This window comes from Lepidothrix coronata, unplaced genomic scaffold (genome assembly GCF_001604755.1).
Source record: "Lepidothrix coronata isolate B3197 unplaced genomic scaffold, Lepidothrix_coronata-1.0 Scaffold217, whole genome shotgun sequence".
Lineage (NCBI taxonomy): Eukaryota > Metazoa > Chordata > Aves > Passeriformes > Pipridae > Lepidothrix > Lepidothrix coronata.
Genome location: NW_016690397.1, coordinates 283,716 through 302,652, shown reverse-complemented (window position 1 = coordinate 302,652; position 18,937 = coordinate 283,716). Strand labels below are relative to the sequence as shown.

The 18,937-nt window shown below is 41.0% G+C and overlaps 1 protein-coding gene across 1 annotated transcript in view; it reads right to left on the bottom strand.

The window, feature by feature from the left end:
* The window catches only part of RBL2 (RB transcriptional corepressor like 2), a 20,561-nt gene extending 2,599 nt beyond the window's left edge, over positions 1–17,962 (bottom strand). Inside the window, exons 1-20 of the mRNA XM_017833585.1 lie at positions 17,785–17,962; positions 16,392–16,522; positions 14,987–15,187; positions 14,226–14,290; positions 11,558–11,686; positions 10,528–10,688; positions 10,358–10,422; positions 9,438–9,624; positions 7,480–7,646; positions 6,739–6,848; positions 5,747–5,853; positions 5,252–5,389; positions 4,879–5,043; positions 4,236–4,347; positions 3,516–3,788; positions 2,774–3,045; positions 2,045–2,221; positions 1,805–1,876; positions 1,323–1,437; positions 196–398 (exon numbers count right to left, since the gene is read on the bottom strand). Coding sequence (XP_017689074.1) covers positions 196–398; positions 1,323–1,437; positions 1,805–1,876; positions 2,045–2,221; positions 2,774–3,045; positions 3,516–3,788; positions 4,236–4,347; positions 4,879–5,043; positions 5,252–5,389; positions 5,747–5,853; positions 6,739–6,848; positions 7,480–7,646; positions 9,438–9,624; positions 10,358–10,422; positions 10,528–10,688; positions 11,558–11,686; positions 14,226–14,290; positions 14,987–15,187; positions 16,392–16,522; positions 17,785–17,853 — 2,919 coding nt within the window. The 5' untranslated portion in view covers positions 17,854–17,962. The remainder of the gene's footprint in view (positions 1–195; positions 399–1,322; positions 1,438–1,804; positions 1,877–2,044; positions 2,222–2,773; positions 3,046–3,515; positions 3,789–4,235; positions 4,348–4,878; positions 5,044–5,251; positions 5,390–5,746; positions 5,854–6,738; positions 6,849–7,479; positions 7,647–9,437; positions 9,625–10,357; positions 10,423–10,527; positions 10,689–11,557; positions 11,687–14,225; positions 14,291–14,986; positions 15,188–16,391; positions 16,523–17,784) is intronic.
* Positions 17,963–18,937: the final 975 nt, after the last annotated feature.

Sequence of the window (18,937 nt, the reverse complement as noted above, 5' to 3'; positions counted from 1 at the left end):
TCATACAGGAGGAAACAGCAATTAGGCGTTGAAAGTACTTACTGTTTTAGCAGCAGAGTATGTCCTTGAGGTGAAGCTGTTGTCATAAAAACAGAATCCCCTGCATTTGCTTACAGTGAGCTCAGCTAAGGGGACTTCACTGCACTGTCAGTAGAAAAAGATGTTTACCACTGAAAAGCACGGAATTTAACTTACTGCATTTGAAGTGTACTTCAAGGCAAAGTCTTTGATCTGCTCGATGTAGACGTTGTTGTAGAACTGGATGAGGTCCCCCCGCTCCTCCTCCTCGGTGTCGCTGTTGGCACCGGTGAGGCGGGTGGGCGTGGGGGGGGCGCTGCCGGGGTGCGGCACGGGCAGGGTGCTGCTGGAGCGCATCACCGGGCTGGAGTCCCGGCTGCCTGCAGGGGGAGCACAACTGCTCAGTGCCCGACACCTCTGCCATCCCACAGCCCTTGGAAACACTGCTTCTGGTGTCACTGTCAGTGATGCTCCTTTTGATCCCTGAGCTGCCTCTTGGTACAGATCACAGTGCTGCGTGTGCACAGACACACACTTGATTTCTAACTTTCCTGTATGAGCTGAGTTTCATCACAATATAAGGAGACCTGAAACTCCATTTTTCATGCATTTGTGCTATACTTACAACACTAGCTCTTTCATGTTGCCACCTGGCACCATTTCAAGTAAGGAACAATAGTCTTTTGCAGCTAGTAGTAGAAATACTTGGCTTGGTAATACTTCCTGCTAGTTTAATGTGGGAAGTTGCAAAATACATATAATCTTTTTCTCCCCTCCCTGCCACCTCTCTGACAGAAAACATTAATATCTACAGCTTATACCATCATCTATTAAATATCTTGAAAGCTGGTGGTAGGAATACACAGCACTGCTTCTTTGCTTTCCTTCATAAAAGTTAATTCAAGGAAAATGTGTCAGTTCACCTATCAAGGAAAGAATCTTCAGAGCTGTCAGCTATGCTGAAATCACTGCTGTGACTGGTGTTCCTATCTCTGCAGACAGCCAGCTGCTACAAAAGAAACTGCTGCAGCTCTGGGGGTTCTGATAAGAGTAACTGAACCTGGGCTAGCCCTGATTTCCTCTCATTCTCTGAAGACTCATTCTTGGGGGTGTGTGAGCTGAAATCAGAGCTTAGGCCAGCACGGCAAACTCCCAAGCAAAGTGCATGTGGGGATAGATTCCAAACTGTCAAAGGCGGCGTAAATATAAACCCCGAGTTACAACAACTCTGAAATGTTACTGATATATTCTTAATTGTGTCCAAGTTTACCACAGGAGGATCTGTTTGAGGTGGAATCACTCACTTCTTTCCTTGTTCCTCTCCTTGCTCCTGTCTGTGGGTGAGTTCTGCTGGCTGCTGCTGTCGCTGCTGCCGGAGCGGCGGCGGCGCCTGCCTTTGATCAGGACACTCCGATAGACCTGCGGGGACAAAGGGGGGTGTCCCCAGGGAAGGGTGATGCACTTACTTGGTCAGAAAACAACTGTCTGCATGAAACTTTGCTGTGCTTCTAGCAGGGGAAAATACAGCCTCCTAAGAAGAATATTATCCAATGGCATTGCCTCCTTAGGTTTTAAGTAAATATATTTTCTATTTTAGATATAGTTTAGCATATAAAGTTTTCAGTAGTGCAGGATTTTGGATATGACTGCTGTCTTTGCAGGAGAATGGCTCACAGACTGCATCCATTTAATACTAAATGCTACTCTGCAAAGCAATTTGTTCCCAAAATAAACTAAGGCATTTAATAAACCGAAGACCACATTGTTTAATAATAACTGTACTCACGTGGCTCTTGGCTTGCGGTTGTGTCCGATAGCAGCGCATGATGTTCTGAAATGATCTGTCTTCATTAGTGACCTAAGAGGGGATGGACACAAAAGGTTCATAGTTTTACTGCAGGGTTTTTCTTTGGGGGTGGTTGTGTGTGCATTGGTTGACTTGGTTTCTTTGAGGAATTGTAATATTTGGAATATTAAGTATTAAAGAAGTTTTTTGTTTGTTTGCTTTTTCTTTGTTCACGCTTACCTTAGTCATGACATAGATGGCACACATCAGCAGCTGATCCAAGTGTCTGTCCATCATGATTTCAGGGCAGTGCACCAAGGAATACTCAAAGCATGTCCAGATCTTTTGCCGTAGCTCATCAGACACATCGAGTTTGACGCAGAGATCCCTCAGACGAACACTGGCTAAATGATACACCTGTTGGAATGGAGACTGTGCTCAGGGCCACAGCAACACTGCTTTTCTTACCCAGACAAAGAGTAGCTCAGACTTGCACACCCTGCAGAACTTGGGCAAAAGAAGAATAAGTGAACTTAAATTTAACTTTTTTTGCTTACAAGACACAGATGTTCTCAGTCCTGGTGCTAGAGCTAAGAAAACCATTTATTTGATGCTTAAATTCTAAGTTGTCCTGAGCACAGAAAGGGCCCTGCATTGCCTACAGAAACCTGAATAAACCAGGAAGTCTCAAAGGTGAATATCTTCCCTTGGAAGAGCCTTCAAGAAAAGGGACACCTTTAAAAACCTGCTGGCCAAACACAGAATCTACTTCACAACTCCTGATGTGACAGCTGTGGTGAGAAGTGTCCTCCATGAGAAAACTACCCTTCAGGTATGTGTATGAATAATTAAAGGTATATATTAACTTTTAAATTTAATACACTCTTATTAATACAACTAGTAAGTATATATTGTTAAAATCACTGAAGATTTACCAAAATACAAACTAAGCAAAGGACAAATGAGTACCTTTCTGAAGAAGAGTGACAGTGAGCCCGTCTTCCGAGGCCTGAGGGATGTGGCAGTGAACTGCTGGGTCTGTCTCTGCTCTCCAGGGGAGATCTGCTGAACAGTCAACTGGCCTGGCAACTGCAGTGCTGCCCCAGTCATCTGGGTGTTCAGGGTACCAGCGAGAGCCTGGGCACTCAGAGGCTGAATGGGGCCAGAGACAGCTTGGGGCTGGGCACCTACATTTACTTGGACTGGGAAGAAAGTTATGCCTCCATTTTCATTGGCAATACCTGTAATTTAAGAAAAAAAGAGTCTGAAATAAGAGCAAGTTGTGTGGAGGGGGCAGGTGTGTGTGTTTTTGTTTTGTTTGAGTTTTTAGAAATTCTTCGGTAATTCTTTTATTAGCTGCTTATAACTATACACTTAGTATATTATATATGAAATTGCTTAATCAAAATACTTTGGACTTTTAATCATGAGACAAGAAGATAATGAAGTTGAACTGAGGTTTTCATACTAATGCAAATTTCATTCTGTGCCAGGAGTTACTGAAATAACTGTTTTATAAAACAGATACTGGCAGTCAGAACACCCTTGTGCTGTCTTTAAATACTGATCATCTATTCAAACAACGTTTCCTAAACATCCTTAAACATACTTTTTTCTACCCTGGACAACTGTTCCCTCATCTCCCCTTGGCTGTGTACTAATACTCTGATGGGAACAAGCCTGAGTAATTCTACAGCAGCTCTTCCCTGACCTTGTACTGGGATGGTGACGGTCTGCCCGTTGTTGGCTGTCACGGTGGCAGTTGCCACGGTGACCAGGGTCTGGCCAGGCACCGGAGTCACCGACATGGCTTCGGGATTCATGTTCTGCACTGGCACCGTGTTCACCACGGGCTGTTGGGAAACTCTCACTGGGGTCCCACTGTCAGAGGGGTTCTCATTATCAGCGAACAGGCGTCGCCTCGTAGGATTGGCTGTAGGAGAACTGTATCTGTCATACAGGGTGGCTGGAGGTGAGGAAAGGCCTGTGGATTAAAAACACACACACATATATTTCACTCTTGGTTTATAATCCCTTATACAGATACATGACAGAAATCTAATGCAAACTAAAATATGTCATGCAAAGCTCTTCAGGAAACATTTTTAAAAAATACAGATTGCTTTTAGAGATGACTTACTCTTCAATAATGCTGGCTTTTTTTCTAGGTTAATTTATTATGTTTTATTTATTCTAGTGAAAAAAGTTTGAGATGTCACATAACTAAATATATAATGAAGCTTCTATCCTGATAGAAGCAAACCAATTAGAACATAAGGGGTGTGTGTATTATTTAACACATACATATGTATACATACACATACACTGTTCACATACATCACTTTCTGAAAACATTTGACATTTAAGAAGCTTACTTATGTAACTTAAGTCTCAGTAAATACAGCACGTTATGCTTTTAAAAAAATCTCACCTCTTCCTAGTCCTCCACTTTCAGCACGAACCTCATTTATTCGTCTTGGTGTCAACGGGGAACCCACAACACTGTTCCCAGCAGATTTCTCAAAGTACTGAGGTGGCATTACCTAAAATATTCATACTTTGATTACAGTGTTTGTATCACATAGAAACAAATACAAATACATAACAAATTTTTAACAGCTTTTAACAGCTACTGCACTACAAATTTTGAACATCGAAACTCCATGGAGAAAATCAAGAACAGTGAAAAACTTGCCCTAAGCCCAACTAAAACTGCCTAGTGATTGTACTGCTCTGCAAGATCCAGCACTGTAACAGTCTTTCTGGGACTTCTTCTGGGTGTACTTTTTACCATGTTTCTTGCCTAGTAATCTTTTCAAGTGTGACTGGTCTGAACCTTCCCTACTTGTCCATTTTGTTCGCTGTTCTGCTACACCAACAAAATATTGGATGAGAATCATCTCTGTTGTCTGTCTCCATTTCAGATGTCTCTACAGAGACAACCACGAACACACCACACTGCATTTACTGCTTCCTCTGCACTGATGGGCTGGTAGAATTAAACTGATATTGGGACACGCAAGGCCTCCTGTCTGATTACAAAAGCTATCTAAAACCCACAAAGATGTGCTCACCTCTTCACAGCTAGGAACTTTGTTTTCATTGTCTCTGATTCTGTCCCACAATATGGATTCCCGTTTCCATGCCATACTTTCAAGGATCTGTTCTTCAATATGATTCAGGTGTTTTACTACTTCTCGACAAAGGCCATCCTCTGCTCTAATGAAAACCTCTATTACCTGTAAGGTGGATAATTATGATCAACATAACGTACTTCTTTCATAAATTTCTTATTAAACAAAGATCTAATTCCAATTCCTGATTTTCAAGAAAGAAGAGGCTATTAGAAATATTTAGACTGAATTACTATGACTCAGTCCTATGCTGTCATAGAGGTCAATGAGCACTCATGACTTGATAAGCATTTCTAGCTCTCAAACACGTTACCTTATAAAAATGATAAACTGGAATGTCAAATATTTCGGTGATGAACGGGAAGTTTCCAGGTGGGTTATATGTAAAGGTGATGATCTCAAGGCAACAGGCCAGCAGAGACCTGTGAAACACGTCTTGCTCCAGTATTGCCTGCAAGAGTTGCAAATTTTAAAGCTTAATTTACAGGGTAACTATAGAACAATAAAACACTTTTTATTCTGCCTCAACATCAAGATTACCAAGCTTGTAAAAAGTGATGTTATTTTGTAAGAGAGACAACAGAATCCAAAATGAGCCATCTCTACTCATTAAAAATTTTATGTATCTTAGTGTTTGCAAACACAAATAATTTCTTGTACCCTTTTTCTTCCATTCAGATGTACTTACAGGCTACTTCTCAGAGATTTACCCTCCTTTTAAATGGCTGACTATTCTGCTCTACAACTGTGTTCCTTTTTTGTAGGTCCAACTTTAAAAATGAGGTACCATTCAATTAGTTTTCCTTACAGATAAGTCACTGTCTCCCAGTCGAGTCCTCCTCTCCTCCTCAATGACCGACTCCAAGACCTTGTAGTAGAGCATCTCAGCACGACAGAAATGTTTACTGGCAACATCTGCAGGAAGTTTAAAGAGAAGCAATATTGTGAAATGCAATAAAAAAGTATTACATTTTTCATCTTCAGATACAGAGACACAACAGTTTAGGAGCTAGTGTGGATGCCTATGCTGCTGTGGCTACAATACTTTCAGGACTAAATCAGGTAATTTAAACTTAACTTATGAATCCTCTTCCTGCACTGCACAGACTTGTGAAAGCAGAGCAGAATATCTTTCTACTGAACCCGGATTTTGATGACAATCCTTAACATTGCTATAATATACATGTTTTAAGTTCAGAAAATACATTGAAAATTATACCTGAATGGATCCAACTTGCACTGTGCAACAGAAAACACTGAAGCAACTAAACTGATAAGAACAGAGTAAGGTCTCGTTAAGAAATAAGGTCAGGAGCATCTTCCTTAGTTTCAATCCATCTTCAAGCACTTCAGATATCAAGACAATTTTGCAAAAAAATTTTTGTATTTATACTGGCAGGATTTTAATATCTGTACTAATCCATTCTTGTATGTAACCAAAACTGCTGTGGGGTTTTTAAAGACTACAGTTACTCAGACCTTCCTTTACTATCCCATAAATCCATGCCATCACTACTATTCTTATATTTGAGAGAAAAAGTGGAACACTTCACAGTGCTTTTCATTTCACTTCTGTAGTTCTGGGAGTATGATCAAATTGCAGTGATTTAAGCTAAGGCTGATTAAAAAATTTTATGCAGTATTGAAATTTGCTACGTCCAAAGAACACAGGAAAAGGCAAGAGAAGTAGAAAAGAAACTTGTGCTAAAGCATAACCTGCTGGTAAAATTGTTAATTATAAGAGATGAATATGTTTACAGGCATTTTAATTCTTATCTAGTTAAGCAAAATGTTTCCCACCTTTGGAAAAATTACTGAATTCTCCTTCAGACTGTGTGCTCTGGCAGTACACTTCATGCATTTCTTTTATTCTGTTTGCAATAGATTGAGAAGGATCTCTGGAACATGACCTAAACATAAAAAGTAAACATTTTCAATATACTATTCCTACTAAGACCAAAAAACCCTCCTATTTTTATAACATGATGAAAGCATGAAAATATAAATACATTGCAAAGCAATACAAACACACCCATATTACTGTATAGATACTGTAAAACATCCACAGCATATTCTCAGTGTTGCAGACACTGTAGTAAAAATATGCCCATCTTTCCACGATCAGGGACAGACATTCAAACAGCATTTTCTACATGACATAAAAATGTTTTAAAATATATTGTTCCTGAAGCAACAGTTTATCTACATGTAGAGTAAGGTTAGTTTTCCATCTCCTATGGTTTTGGAGTGATTTGCCAGATGTTGCAATTTGTTAAGTAGGAAGAAAAGTCTTGAAAATTTTACACTGGCAGTTTGAATTTCAAGAACCTCAGAGCTGTTAGGTTTCAAATGGTGTATGTTCTTATAGCCATCAATCTCTAAGGACAGATGTGTCTGAATAATGTGTCTTTTGAAATGTTTCTCTGGATTCCACTTTACTCCAGAACCTTTCAAGTGTGGCTCACATTTCAAATTACAATGTTTAAGCATGAATGTTTGTTATTTAATAGAATTATTTGGTTGGTTAAATATCAAACTTACTTGAGTATTTGCTCCAGATTTTCACTGGGGGCATTTTTCAGTCCTGCCAGCATCGTGTGAAGGCGGCTCAAACTGTATGTTGCCATGGAAACAGGTGTCACATATGGGTTGCTCTCTTTAACATACTTGCGGCCAGTGAGTGGGGTTGTAATCCTAAGTGATTTGGACTAAAAATAAAAAAAATAAGCACATATACATATGTACATTATTAAAAAACTTTGATAAAGTTCCTAACCTAGAAAGGTCAATCTGCAGAACTCTTACTCTGTGTTATGGAAAAAAATGGCTCAGAATCAAACGGCCCAAACTCGATGAGGCCTCAGGTAAGAGCCAGCAAGGGAAGACTTGTCTGTGTCACTTGGATGTTTGTATCCAACAGTTCTTTATTAACAGGGATGTGACCTATATGAAATGCTGATGCTGGAAGTGAAGTGTGAAACAATTAGGCCAATCTAAAAAACTCCAAAAAATCAGGCAGTCCTCCCATCCCTTGAGTACCAAAGGGAGCTGCAGCTCATAGGAAAAGAGTACTAAGCCAGGGTTTCCTTTCAGCAGGTTTTACTTTTAATATAAGAAGTCCTTCTGATTAGCATTTTAATTCATTTGCATCAGATCAAGCCATCACATCAAAATAAGTTAACATCAAGGATGTTCCTCCAATTAGCATACAGCAAAATCAATGCATCTTTTAATTACCTAACCACGCAATTACTTATTTTAACAAATACATTACATTCTTTACCATGAAGTCTAGCTCCTAATACTCCTCCCATTTTCCTCCCACTCTCCTAAGTGTGCTTTATTCCTGTCTGGTTCCCCCAGCTGGTACCCCCAGCCCTGCTTTGGGCTCCCCATAGCAGGCAGTGGCACAAGCACTGCAGCTGCACCTGCTGTTACACAGGCCACACCCTTTCACCACTACAGAAACCTACTAGGGCTATGCACCCCAAACTATGCCAACAGAACTTAGTGGTTAATTCTTTCTTTAGAACTGATCAGAAGTGAAGAATTTACTATTTTGCACTGATTTTGCAGATAACGTTATTTTGATTGTTTCTCTCTGAAATGATGAAAGCCATCAACCAACTCTCACTCTGGAAAAAGCTCACTTACTTCAGTGATCTGGACTGTTTTACCCTTTTGCACTCTCTAATCTAGTTGTGCTAATACAGCTTTTATCCTTCTTTATTTGCCTGTCTTGTCTCCTTCATCCTACAAGACATCTTTTCCATCTTCAGGAACATTTTGATATTCTGTAATCATGAACAACATGGTTGCATTCAAAGCCAGTGCCTGTTTTCCAAAAGCTGCTCTGGTCACACAACAGGCCTGATAATTTTGTAGGTCTTCACTTTATTGGTTTGAAACATGTAGGGTTCTTTATCCTCTCAAAGGATTCTGTGCTATTTTATTAGTCATGTATAAAGACATATATGCATCATGATTTTAGACAACAAGGTGAAAACCATTCTCTAGTAATTTAACTGGAACTGGAAACAGATGTAATATCAACACCTGAAGCCCATCTGTTAAAAGGAAAGAAAAAGAATGCACAGAGCTTTGCCTATGTTAAACAAAATACTCTGCATATGGGACAGAGATATGAAGGAAGGGGAAGTTGGACAGACACATCCAGAGAGCCCCAACAGTTCAGCATCTACCAAACAACCACAGAGACCTGCCTGTTCTGTATCTTCACCTAAAAATCTACCTAAATATCCTCTGTACTGGATTTAATCAAAGAAAACCCAGATGCATGAAGAAATTATGTCTAAAAAATCCCAAAGTAAGCAATGTAATCAATTACAAAAACTGAACTCAGCTATGTTGTGTACACTCCCAGGTCCCCTTGAACAGTAAAGATGGTAATTTTTAGTAGCTGCTTTTCTTCATCAGACATAGACTTACTCAGCTTATTCTCCTTATAAAAACAGCAACATGGACCATGCTATACTCACCCTGTCAAAATGCTGCTGCAAATTATGCTTCACTTGTACTCTTTCAGCTGTTTCCATTCCTGAAGTTGTGTTTAAGCACCTTGTGAGGGTTCCAATTTCTTCATCTGCATCCTCACCAAGAAATATTCGCTCGTCAAGGTTTCCCACTGACAACACATACTCCTCGTAGGCCTTGTTGATGGCTTTGCTGCAGCACAAAGGGAAAGATGGAGAAAAAACCCTCTTTATTTAGACTATTTTCTTCAGCTGCTCACAGAATGAACACAGTTCTGGCCTGTGGGCAGTCTACTTCAAACTTCTGACCCTGACTTAGGCATTGGAGCACCTTTAAAATCTACAGTATCTTAAACATGACCATGGCAAGGACATTATTTTCCCTCCATATCTGACGCCTTTCCATTTATGTAGCTGCAGGAAGAACATAATAAAATACTGAGAACTCATATTTGGCTGGAAACTCCTCAAAATTTACACAGCATCACATCATAAACTACACTATACCATTTTTATACCATTTCAGCAAAAGTAAGTCCTACCCATAAGCATCTCGAGGTTTATAAAGAAAAAAACCACCATCAAACCCAATTTTTTCCCCTCATACTTCCCACTCATCCCATATGCTCCCACACCTTTTTCATAATAATTCTTTGAGTTAAACACAAAAAAGAAAAAAAAAAACAAGGAAACATAGAAACATAAGAATCAAAGCAGACATCAGGTAACACCATCCTGAAGCATCATTCCTGTTTCAAACAGGCCTCAGACCACAGCACCTCAAAGGGACTGAAAGGCAGTGCAGTGCAGGATCATCAGTAAACACAAGGCAGCTGGCTGGGATCAGTGCTAAGATACAGGTAACAACTGCAATTGTACCACAGAGAGATACTAATGCAAAGAAAACCACAAATACAGTGACTTACACACTATCCCCAAAGTTTCCAGGATCTAGAAATCCAGTCAGATTTTCATCTTTTCCTTTTAAAAGCTGTAAGACAGTTAAGAACAAAGGATGGGCATTTCATTTTTTGAAAAGGTTTAAAAAATAATGAGTAAGGAGACATTTTTCTACATTTCAAATTTATTGACCTACCTTTTTGTCAAAAAGTTTCCGAATATATGGCTTCCAAAAATGTTCCTTGATACCTTTTGCTTCTAAAACTAATCCATAATGTAATGAACACAGTTTTTCAATGATGCAGGGAGGGTCAGATGATACTTTATAATCCTTACTATGAAAGTCTTCAGGTAGGCCTACAATTAAGAATTCTGTATTATTTGATTTTGCAAATCCATATCCTGTTTTCTTATTAAATTCTATGCTGCGAAGTCTAGGTAGTGTGATATTGAAACAGTAAACTAATTAGTTCCCTTGAAAGAATTATTAATTATGTAACACTCACTCAACTGGATAATGTTATCAAAAGCAAATTTTGAGTTAGAGATTAAAAAAAAATCAGTGACTGAGTGACGAAAATTAAACATATCAATTCTAACAGAAAAACAATCAAACACTTGTGAACTATAATATCTGAGATAATGGTCCCAGTTCACATCCAAATCACTGCAAAGTAAATGCCAATACTGTACAGAACTGCAAATGAAGTGCAAGTCTGCAAGGAATTACATCAGAAATTCAATGGAAACTTCTCACCATTTAGTTGCATTTGTGGTTATCAAGTCAACCTACATTTCCATTCTCTTCAGAAAGAGAACAGCAGCAACCCAGAAATGAGAGAGAAGCAAATCTAACACTTGAGCACTGGATCTTTCCCAACTGCTGTGACAGTCTGACCATGTCCAATGATGGCTGTGTCATTTTGCACTCTCACTGACAGCAAACCCTCACTGACTTGAATTTTTACTCTGGAACTTCCTTGAATGGTATTTCTATAGTAAATCAAATCCTTGACTTACTGCATTATTGACAAAATCCACTGGTCTGTTATTACCTACTGCATTAATAAAAATGGAACTGTGTAGCCAGATACAGAAAATATTAATTCCCATATGCTTCAAACCAACACAGTTCAATTTATTCTCTGCCACACAGATTCATACTCGTTTCAGTAGCCTTAGAAGTTCTTGCAGGCTTCAGATAGATTAAGTTTTTTCCAACATACCCTTAAAATTAGGATTCAGAAGTTCTTTACGGTTAGGACACTGGAGAGCATTTCCATACACGAGATCCAAAGCACATAACAGGAGATGGTAGGAATTGACCAAGTCATCACTGATCATAGGAAAATTTCCTTCAAAATTAGAAAGACAAAAGACATAAAATTAGCATGGATTTAAATATTTTTAACCAAGAAACTGCTGATATGTGTATTATGATCAATAATGCAGCCTTGGGAACAGATCTGATGACTACAAATATCTGCATAGCAACACAGGCAGTAAAACAGACTCACACTTAATAAAATATAGTGATTGTGAAGGAACTCAAATACACTGTTCTGTTTTGAAATCAAACCTTACCAAAATGTTGATAAACATGCTACTGCAGGCTCCCTCATTCACAGTAATCTCATTAACCAGTGCATAAATAACTTGAAGCAGCACAAACTGCAGAATGCAAACTGCTACAAGGAAGAAAAATGTGTTTCCATAACTCCAGCAGCAGCAGCCCCTCTGCCTGGTGGTGTCACATCCTTCAACAGATTCTTGTTGCACCTGCCTGAAGCAAATCTTGCTCTAAAGGCCAGTAAGGGGGAAGAACAGGTTCTGACTGAGGCTCTCCTTTTCCCCAGTTTTGCATTGCTGTAAAGACTTGCAAGGAACTTTTAACTTTTGCAAGGCTAGATCCAGGTTTTCAGATGCCCTGGAAACAGCAAACACCTCCTCTTACCACCCCCAACTCTCCAGAATGAATCTGTATTTAACTCAAAGTCAGAGAACTTTTTTTAACAATCTCTTTTCTTACAGAAGTTTTGCTGGGGACATGCTCATTATAAACAGTAATAAATGTAACTATTTCTCTTGTGCTTTAGAGAAGAGTTAAAATGTGCTATCTCTGATTTACAAAATATTTTCTATTTATCACCTTCCTGTCGAAAAGAGTCCTTAAAACCTCTTTGCTCTTTTATCACCTTTCTCAAGATTACATTCAGATTTATTACTCTTTACTGAACTCATTTATGTTTATGATATTGCTTTAGAGGAGTGGCCATTGCTAAAAATAGTTCTGTAAAATAAACTATATTGTAAACTAATACCAAAACTCAAAATTTCATTAATCTGTATGCACAGGAAGTTTCTATTACTCTTTTAATACTAATAACTCTTCCACTCCTTTTCCTCCCTTTTTTCTCAGGTAAACACCAAACCAGTTAACTGAGCCCACTCTGAAGCACAGGTTTAGATTCTTGAAAAATATCTTTCATATAGTAATAAACTCACTTAGAATACACCAAAATGGATATATAATTAGAAAATTTTTCTAAACTCTGCTGTTATTTTTCTACCAGTAAAATACCAGTTTGTTCAAATCTGTATTAGATTTTCTGATTCCACGTTTGTCAGAAGGAAAATAATTTCAATGCAGATTTAAACTATTTAAAATAATGAACCCTACATAAAACACTAATTAACTGTATTCATTTATCAGTTATTTCCAAATCATTAAATGGTTCACAACAAAGCAATGAAAATTCTAAATACTATTAGCAAAACTTAAAATCAGTAAAATTCTCAAAGTAAATCTCATAACATCGGCTCAGTTTCACAACCATGGCAATCATTCCTGTCAGCACAGTCAAAAATAAATCTAATTTCACAGGACCAGCAGTTCCATAGCAATGATTTGCCAATGACATTTCAAACAATGGCTCACTGCTCCCTTTCACAACCTTGTACCAAATAATAATAATAATAAACAGTTACCTCGATGCAGCAGAGATTTTTTTTCTCATCGATTTTAAAGAAAGAAATAAAGTTTAAAGACAAATTCTTACAAATAGTAGGCAGGAACTGCAGCACCACTAAACCAAGTGGCTCCTCTACTGTGCAGTGTGTGCTGCAGGTACAGACAAACCTGTACTTTCTGCATTTGTGAAGCTGAACCCAATGGTCTGCAGGATTGGACAAGCCTGAACCTGCCACTGATGTCTGGTTGCTGTGATAGGGATTTACTGCCACCCCTCAAAACACAGAGGACAAAACCCTGAATACTTAATGCCTTAAATGGTCAACATTTAGTTTCCATTTCTGTGCTGCCACACTTTAATAATCATTTACTAATTTTAGAGTTTACATTTACAGCAAATTTTTCTTTTTTTTGTGAAATTGAATTGGATGGGTTACCAGCGTGGTATTCTCCACAAACTTCATTAGCATGTCTGAAACTGCTTGCTAATTAAGATGTAGTCAATCGATGATGTAGCTAATCAAACATATTAACCAACAATTTAGCAATAGGAAGACCCATAAAGTCCCTTTGCACCTTGTCAACTGTCCAATCTTCACGTAGAAGAAGGGAAAAGAAAAACCTGTGATTTTTCAGACTGACCTACTTACTCTCTCAGCTGTCTAACTGTGCTAAAGAAGTGAAGTCCCAAATGACTGGAAATAAAGTACAGTACTAACTCTCACCTTGGAAGTGTGGTAAAACACATAGCTGGGGAACTTGGGACAGAACACATTCTTTTAGGCTGTTGGGAGAAGGCCCCTTCTCCAAAAGCATTTCTGAATTCAGAAATGCCTCCACCTTTTCGGTGTTTTAAGGACTGATACAAAGTAAGGACTAACAACACCATGTTTGCTGTATTTAATCCCTTTCAGATCTCTTACCTTTTGCATGAACAAACAGCACCCAACAAAACTGGAAAACTTCAGTCACAGTACACGGTTGGCGTCTTTTGGAGGAAAATATAGCAAAGATACTCAATAAGTTCAATGAATCAAAACTGATAAAACATCATAAACCAGTCAATAATTCCAAAGGAAAATTAAGCTTTACTACAGCGTGGCCAAAACCTCATACCCTCCCACAAAACCCTGACTGAAATAATAATGAAAGCTGCCCACTGGTTTAGTGCAGACACAAGTGGAATCCTGCATGTAATGGTTCATTTTCACAGCACTCTTACTGTGAACAGTAACAAAGAAATAAAGTTTCCACTATAAAATAAAATATCCACCAGATTTGCACCTAGGAAGAAAACCACGGGAGTTACTGGACAGTGAAACAGGCTGAGTTGTGCTATGAGCTATTAAAGCTTTGCAGATCATACAAGGATCATATTTTTCCAGCCCTTCCCATCTTAGAAATATGAGCATTTCCCTTCACTACACACTGATTTGATTGTCTCCCCTTTCCTCCACTCCCCAAATCATAAAAACTTGGCAGCTTTGGGATTTCCTTCACCCTGTCAGATCTGAAACTGAAAAAGAGATTAAAAAATTACTGCAAGCAAGGACAGACCAACTCTAACAGTATAAACAACTCCTGTGAAAATACAGCCAAAATACAACTAAAACAACCAAGCAACTTCATTATATTTTCCCTATAGTAATGCTCTAAAATCAGGCTGGGAATAACAGAAATGTACCTCTGTTTCCTTCCTCTCTGTTGGCGAGGTTGATCTTCTTGAGGATACCTGAAAATATCCTGAAAAATGGGCTCATACTTCTTAAAAATGACTGCAGAAACTGTAAAGTTTCTCTCTAATCTCTCAGTTCGTTCTCTGAACTGGGACGGTAGATTTGCCATGTCTTCCCACTTCTTCATCTTGTTAAAAAACTCGATCAAGCTGGAAATACCCAATGGGTTAGATGTGAAAAGCTGTTTTTCTTGCAGAAATAAACTATGCATTTTCAGCAAAAGTGCAATTTTTACTTCCCAAACTACTGATAAAATGACGGTACTGCAAACACGACAAGCAACTCAGAGCCAGTCCTTCATCCATGAACATGGATGAGCGCAGACAGCTCACAAAATATTTTTAGATCCTCAGTTGATAACTGTGTTAACAAGGTACTCTCAGCAGCTCTGGTGTTTCCTCATAAAGACAAAATCAGCCCCAACAGTCAGATTAAGCTAAAATCAGATTTCCTTCATTTTCCTAAATTATTTATTAACTTAAATAAAACAAACGCTGAGTCCTACGATGCTAAAAATATTCTACAAAGTATGAAAACCCCCTAAGTTTTAGCAAATTACACTTGGTAAATTTGACTTTCATTCATTTTTTGCTTCTTTATCTACACTTTCAGCGTTACTAGTATTTGATAGCCTAGATCACAGAACAAATTTACCTACATTCAATTCCCTGAATTTCTGATTTGGAAAACAAAAATTTATAGAGGAACACTTTTGCAGTGTTTGAACCAACAGCAATGCTCCAACAGTAGAGGAAATGGGAGAAAAAGTGCATACTAACATTACCTTTTTTTTTTTCTTTTTGGGCTTATCTACTGAATTTTTAGAAAATAGATTGCTAATAAATAAAGTCAATTGTTTCAGGAAGCTTCTCTTCATTGCTTTGTGGACATACACATTTGACACAGATTTGTTTATCAGATTCTGACATCGCTTTAGTTTCATAAAGCAAGAACACGTGAAAAATGAAGTTTTCTTACACAAAAAAATTAGATAGATTGTGTGAATATTTTCACAGCCAATTAAAAATGGTTTCTGATGTGAGAAGTTCACACTTAGCACACTCCAAAAATTGACTGTTCTTCAGTGCCTGGCTTCTTTCTCCTTTGAGAGAAGGAAGTCAACCTATTATTTTGAAAATCAGTGTTTTTAGAGCATAGTACTAAGCAAATGGAACTGCCCTATCCCTGTGGCAATGAGCTCTGATACAAACGTGCTAGAGATATAAATTCTACCTTTAAAGCAGGAAACAAGAAATACATTTAGCTTTTGCTCTCTAGTTCTAAATTTCACAAGCTGATAAGCAGTCTTTGAGATTTTGTAAGTGTCTAAAAATCACCAAAAAGAAAAGTTACCTTTGCTCTGAACAGCGCAAGATTCTGGTTAAAGACACATAATTTCCCTCAGCTGTCCCTCTGCTCACAGTTGGAATTGCTTTCCTGCAAGCCACATACAAGGCACAGGCCAGCCAATGCATGTCGTTTCCCTGTGAATCAAAACATCAGGCATTTAAAAGACTTCACTGAAAAGGAAAACATACTTTTCAGCCAACCCAACTCCAGGGGAAAGAACCGTGTCCTAAACAGATGAAGTTCAACCAGTGACAAAGTTGATTTGCTGTTTCAAAGTTCTGTTGTGCTTTGTGTTTTTAACCACAAGAAAACAGGTGCTAAACAGATACTTAATACCAAACTGCATCCAAATTAAAATTACTAGTTACCATCATTAATTTCATCCTTGACCCAAAGCGTAGCAATGTATTTTTAGTGTTGTTCTTCTCCTGTAGCATTTTATACTTCCCTGATTTTTAATGTAAAAAAAACCGGCTGCATTTCCTTGCTGCCAGAACATTCCTCTGCCCTGAACACACAGTGGGAAAAGAAAAACATAAGTTTCCATTTTGCTCTGTACTGCACAGCAGAACAATTACTCAGTCTGGTACCTAAAGACAGAAATGAATTCTAACGAACACCTGAAATTTTATTCCCCCTCTTCGATCAAGTAAAACCATTTAAATGGTTAAAGGATGGATAAAACCAAACTTGAATTCGATGCTGTGGTTTTTGGGCCATGTGGTACCGCGGGGCCGGGTGAGCGCACACCTCCGGGGAAGGGGCAGTATCAGTATCCCCTCCGAGCATCCCGGCCCGGCAGCGATGGCCACGAGCAGTGTGCGTGTGACAGAGGCGCTGTCAGGGCAGAGCAGGATCCTCCTCCCTCCGCAGGGCCGAGCACCTGCCCGGGTTTGGGGCTGCCCTGTGAGCGCTCCTGGTCCCGGCAGGGCAGCGCAGGGAGCTCGGACAGACGCGGTTTATCACCAGCGCCACCCCCGCTGCTCAACGCCCCCGATAAAGGCGCCTCCGAGCTCCGGGCGCGTCCCCGCGTGTTCCTGTTTGCGAGAGCGACGTGACACAACCCTTCACCCTTTGGCCCCCGGCCCCGGCTGTGCCGCGGCCAAGCCGGCCCCTAATAAATAACTAATAAATGTTATCGCACCTGCGCTGGGCACCTCCGCGGGCTCCGCGCTGGCCGAGGCCGCTGTGCCGGCGGCAGAAGGGCCGCAGCGACGGGGGCACGTCTATTTTTAACACCTTTCCCCCGCTGTGGCTCGGAACTGCGATGTTTTTTCCCGGGCGATGCAAAGGAGAGGCCGCCGCGCCCTCGGGGCCGCCCCTTCCCTCCCGCCTCAACCTCCCGCCGGGACCTCCCCGGGCCGGCCGCGACCCCCGCCCGCCGCCCCTCCGGCACCTCCAGGGTGTAGTTGCGCCTCATGCTCTGGTAGCTGAGCCAGGCCTCTGCGCGGGCGCGCTCGTCCATGTTGAGGCTCCTGCAGAGCTCCTCGTAGCGCTGTCGGGTGTCGCCGTCCTCGCCCGGCGGGGACGGGGCGGGGGCCGCGCCCCCCGCGGGACCCGGCTCGGGCCCGGCCGCGTCCTCGCCCGCCATGCCGCGCCCCGCCGCTGGGGGGCAGCGCCGCGCGCGCGCACCGCGCCTGCGCCAACGGCCCGCGCCTTCGCATCCAAACACCGCCGCTCGGGTCCCGCCCCCGCCGCGCGCCGCGCCCGCTAATTGGCCGGAGGCGGGGGAGGGGAGGGGCGAGCCACCGCCCCGCCCCGCCTGCGCGCAGGCGCACGGCGCGCGCTCCTACCATGCACCGCGCGCGGGGCGGGGGGGGCCGGGAGACAGAGCGGGCTGAGGGGAGAGCACACAGCGAGTCAGGGAGGGGGGTCACCCACACACCGCGTTAGTGCGGGCTGTCACCGCACACAGCGAGTCAGGGAGGGGGGTCACCCACACACCGCGTTAGTGCGGGCTATCACCGCACACAGCGAGTCAGGGAGGGGGGTCACCCACACACCGCGTTAGTGCGGGCTGTCACCGCACACCGTGTTAGTGAGGAGTGTCACCGCACACGGGCGGGGCGAGGTGTCACTGCCACACTGCGTCAGTGAGGGTTTCACCGCACACACTGCTCAGTGCAGGCTGTACTGCACACCCGGGTCACCGACGCTGCACAAGGGTTTGAGATCTCCCTGAGAGAAACAAACCCCGTGATCGGAGAACTGTGGTAAGAGACCATTAGATAAAACCCAAGACGATGAATCCAGGTTCTGTTCTGCATTCACACAACCAGTCTTCGGTTCTTCAGACACAGCTTCAGAGCATCACGGAGAAAAAGCCATGTCAAAACAAGGCCACAACATAACAAAGATTCGCTTTTTATTGAAGCACTTTTGTTTGAGTCAAAGCTTTTAAATGGCTACCCCAGTAACTGGGAGTGAATCAATTAATTTCAGTTTTTAAAGTATAAACAGCAACACCTTATGAAGATACAGCAGGAGCTGCCACTGGTAAAGTTCCCACCAAGCAGAGGTGGGAAAAACAAAGGTTTGTGATCAATAAA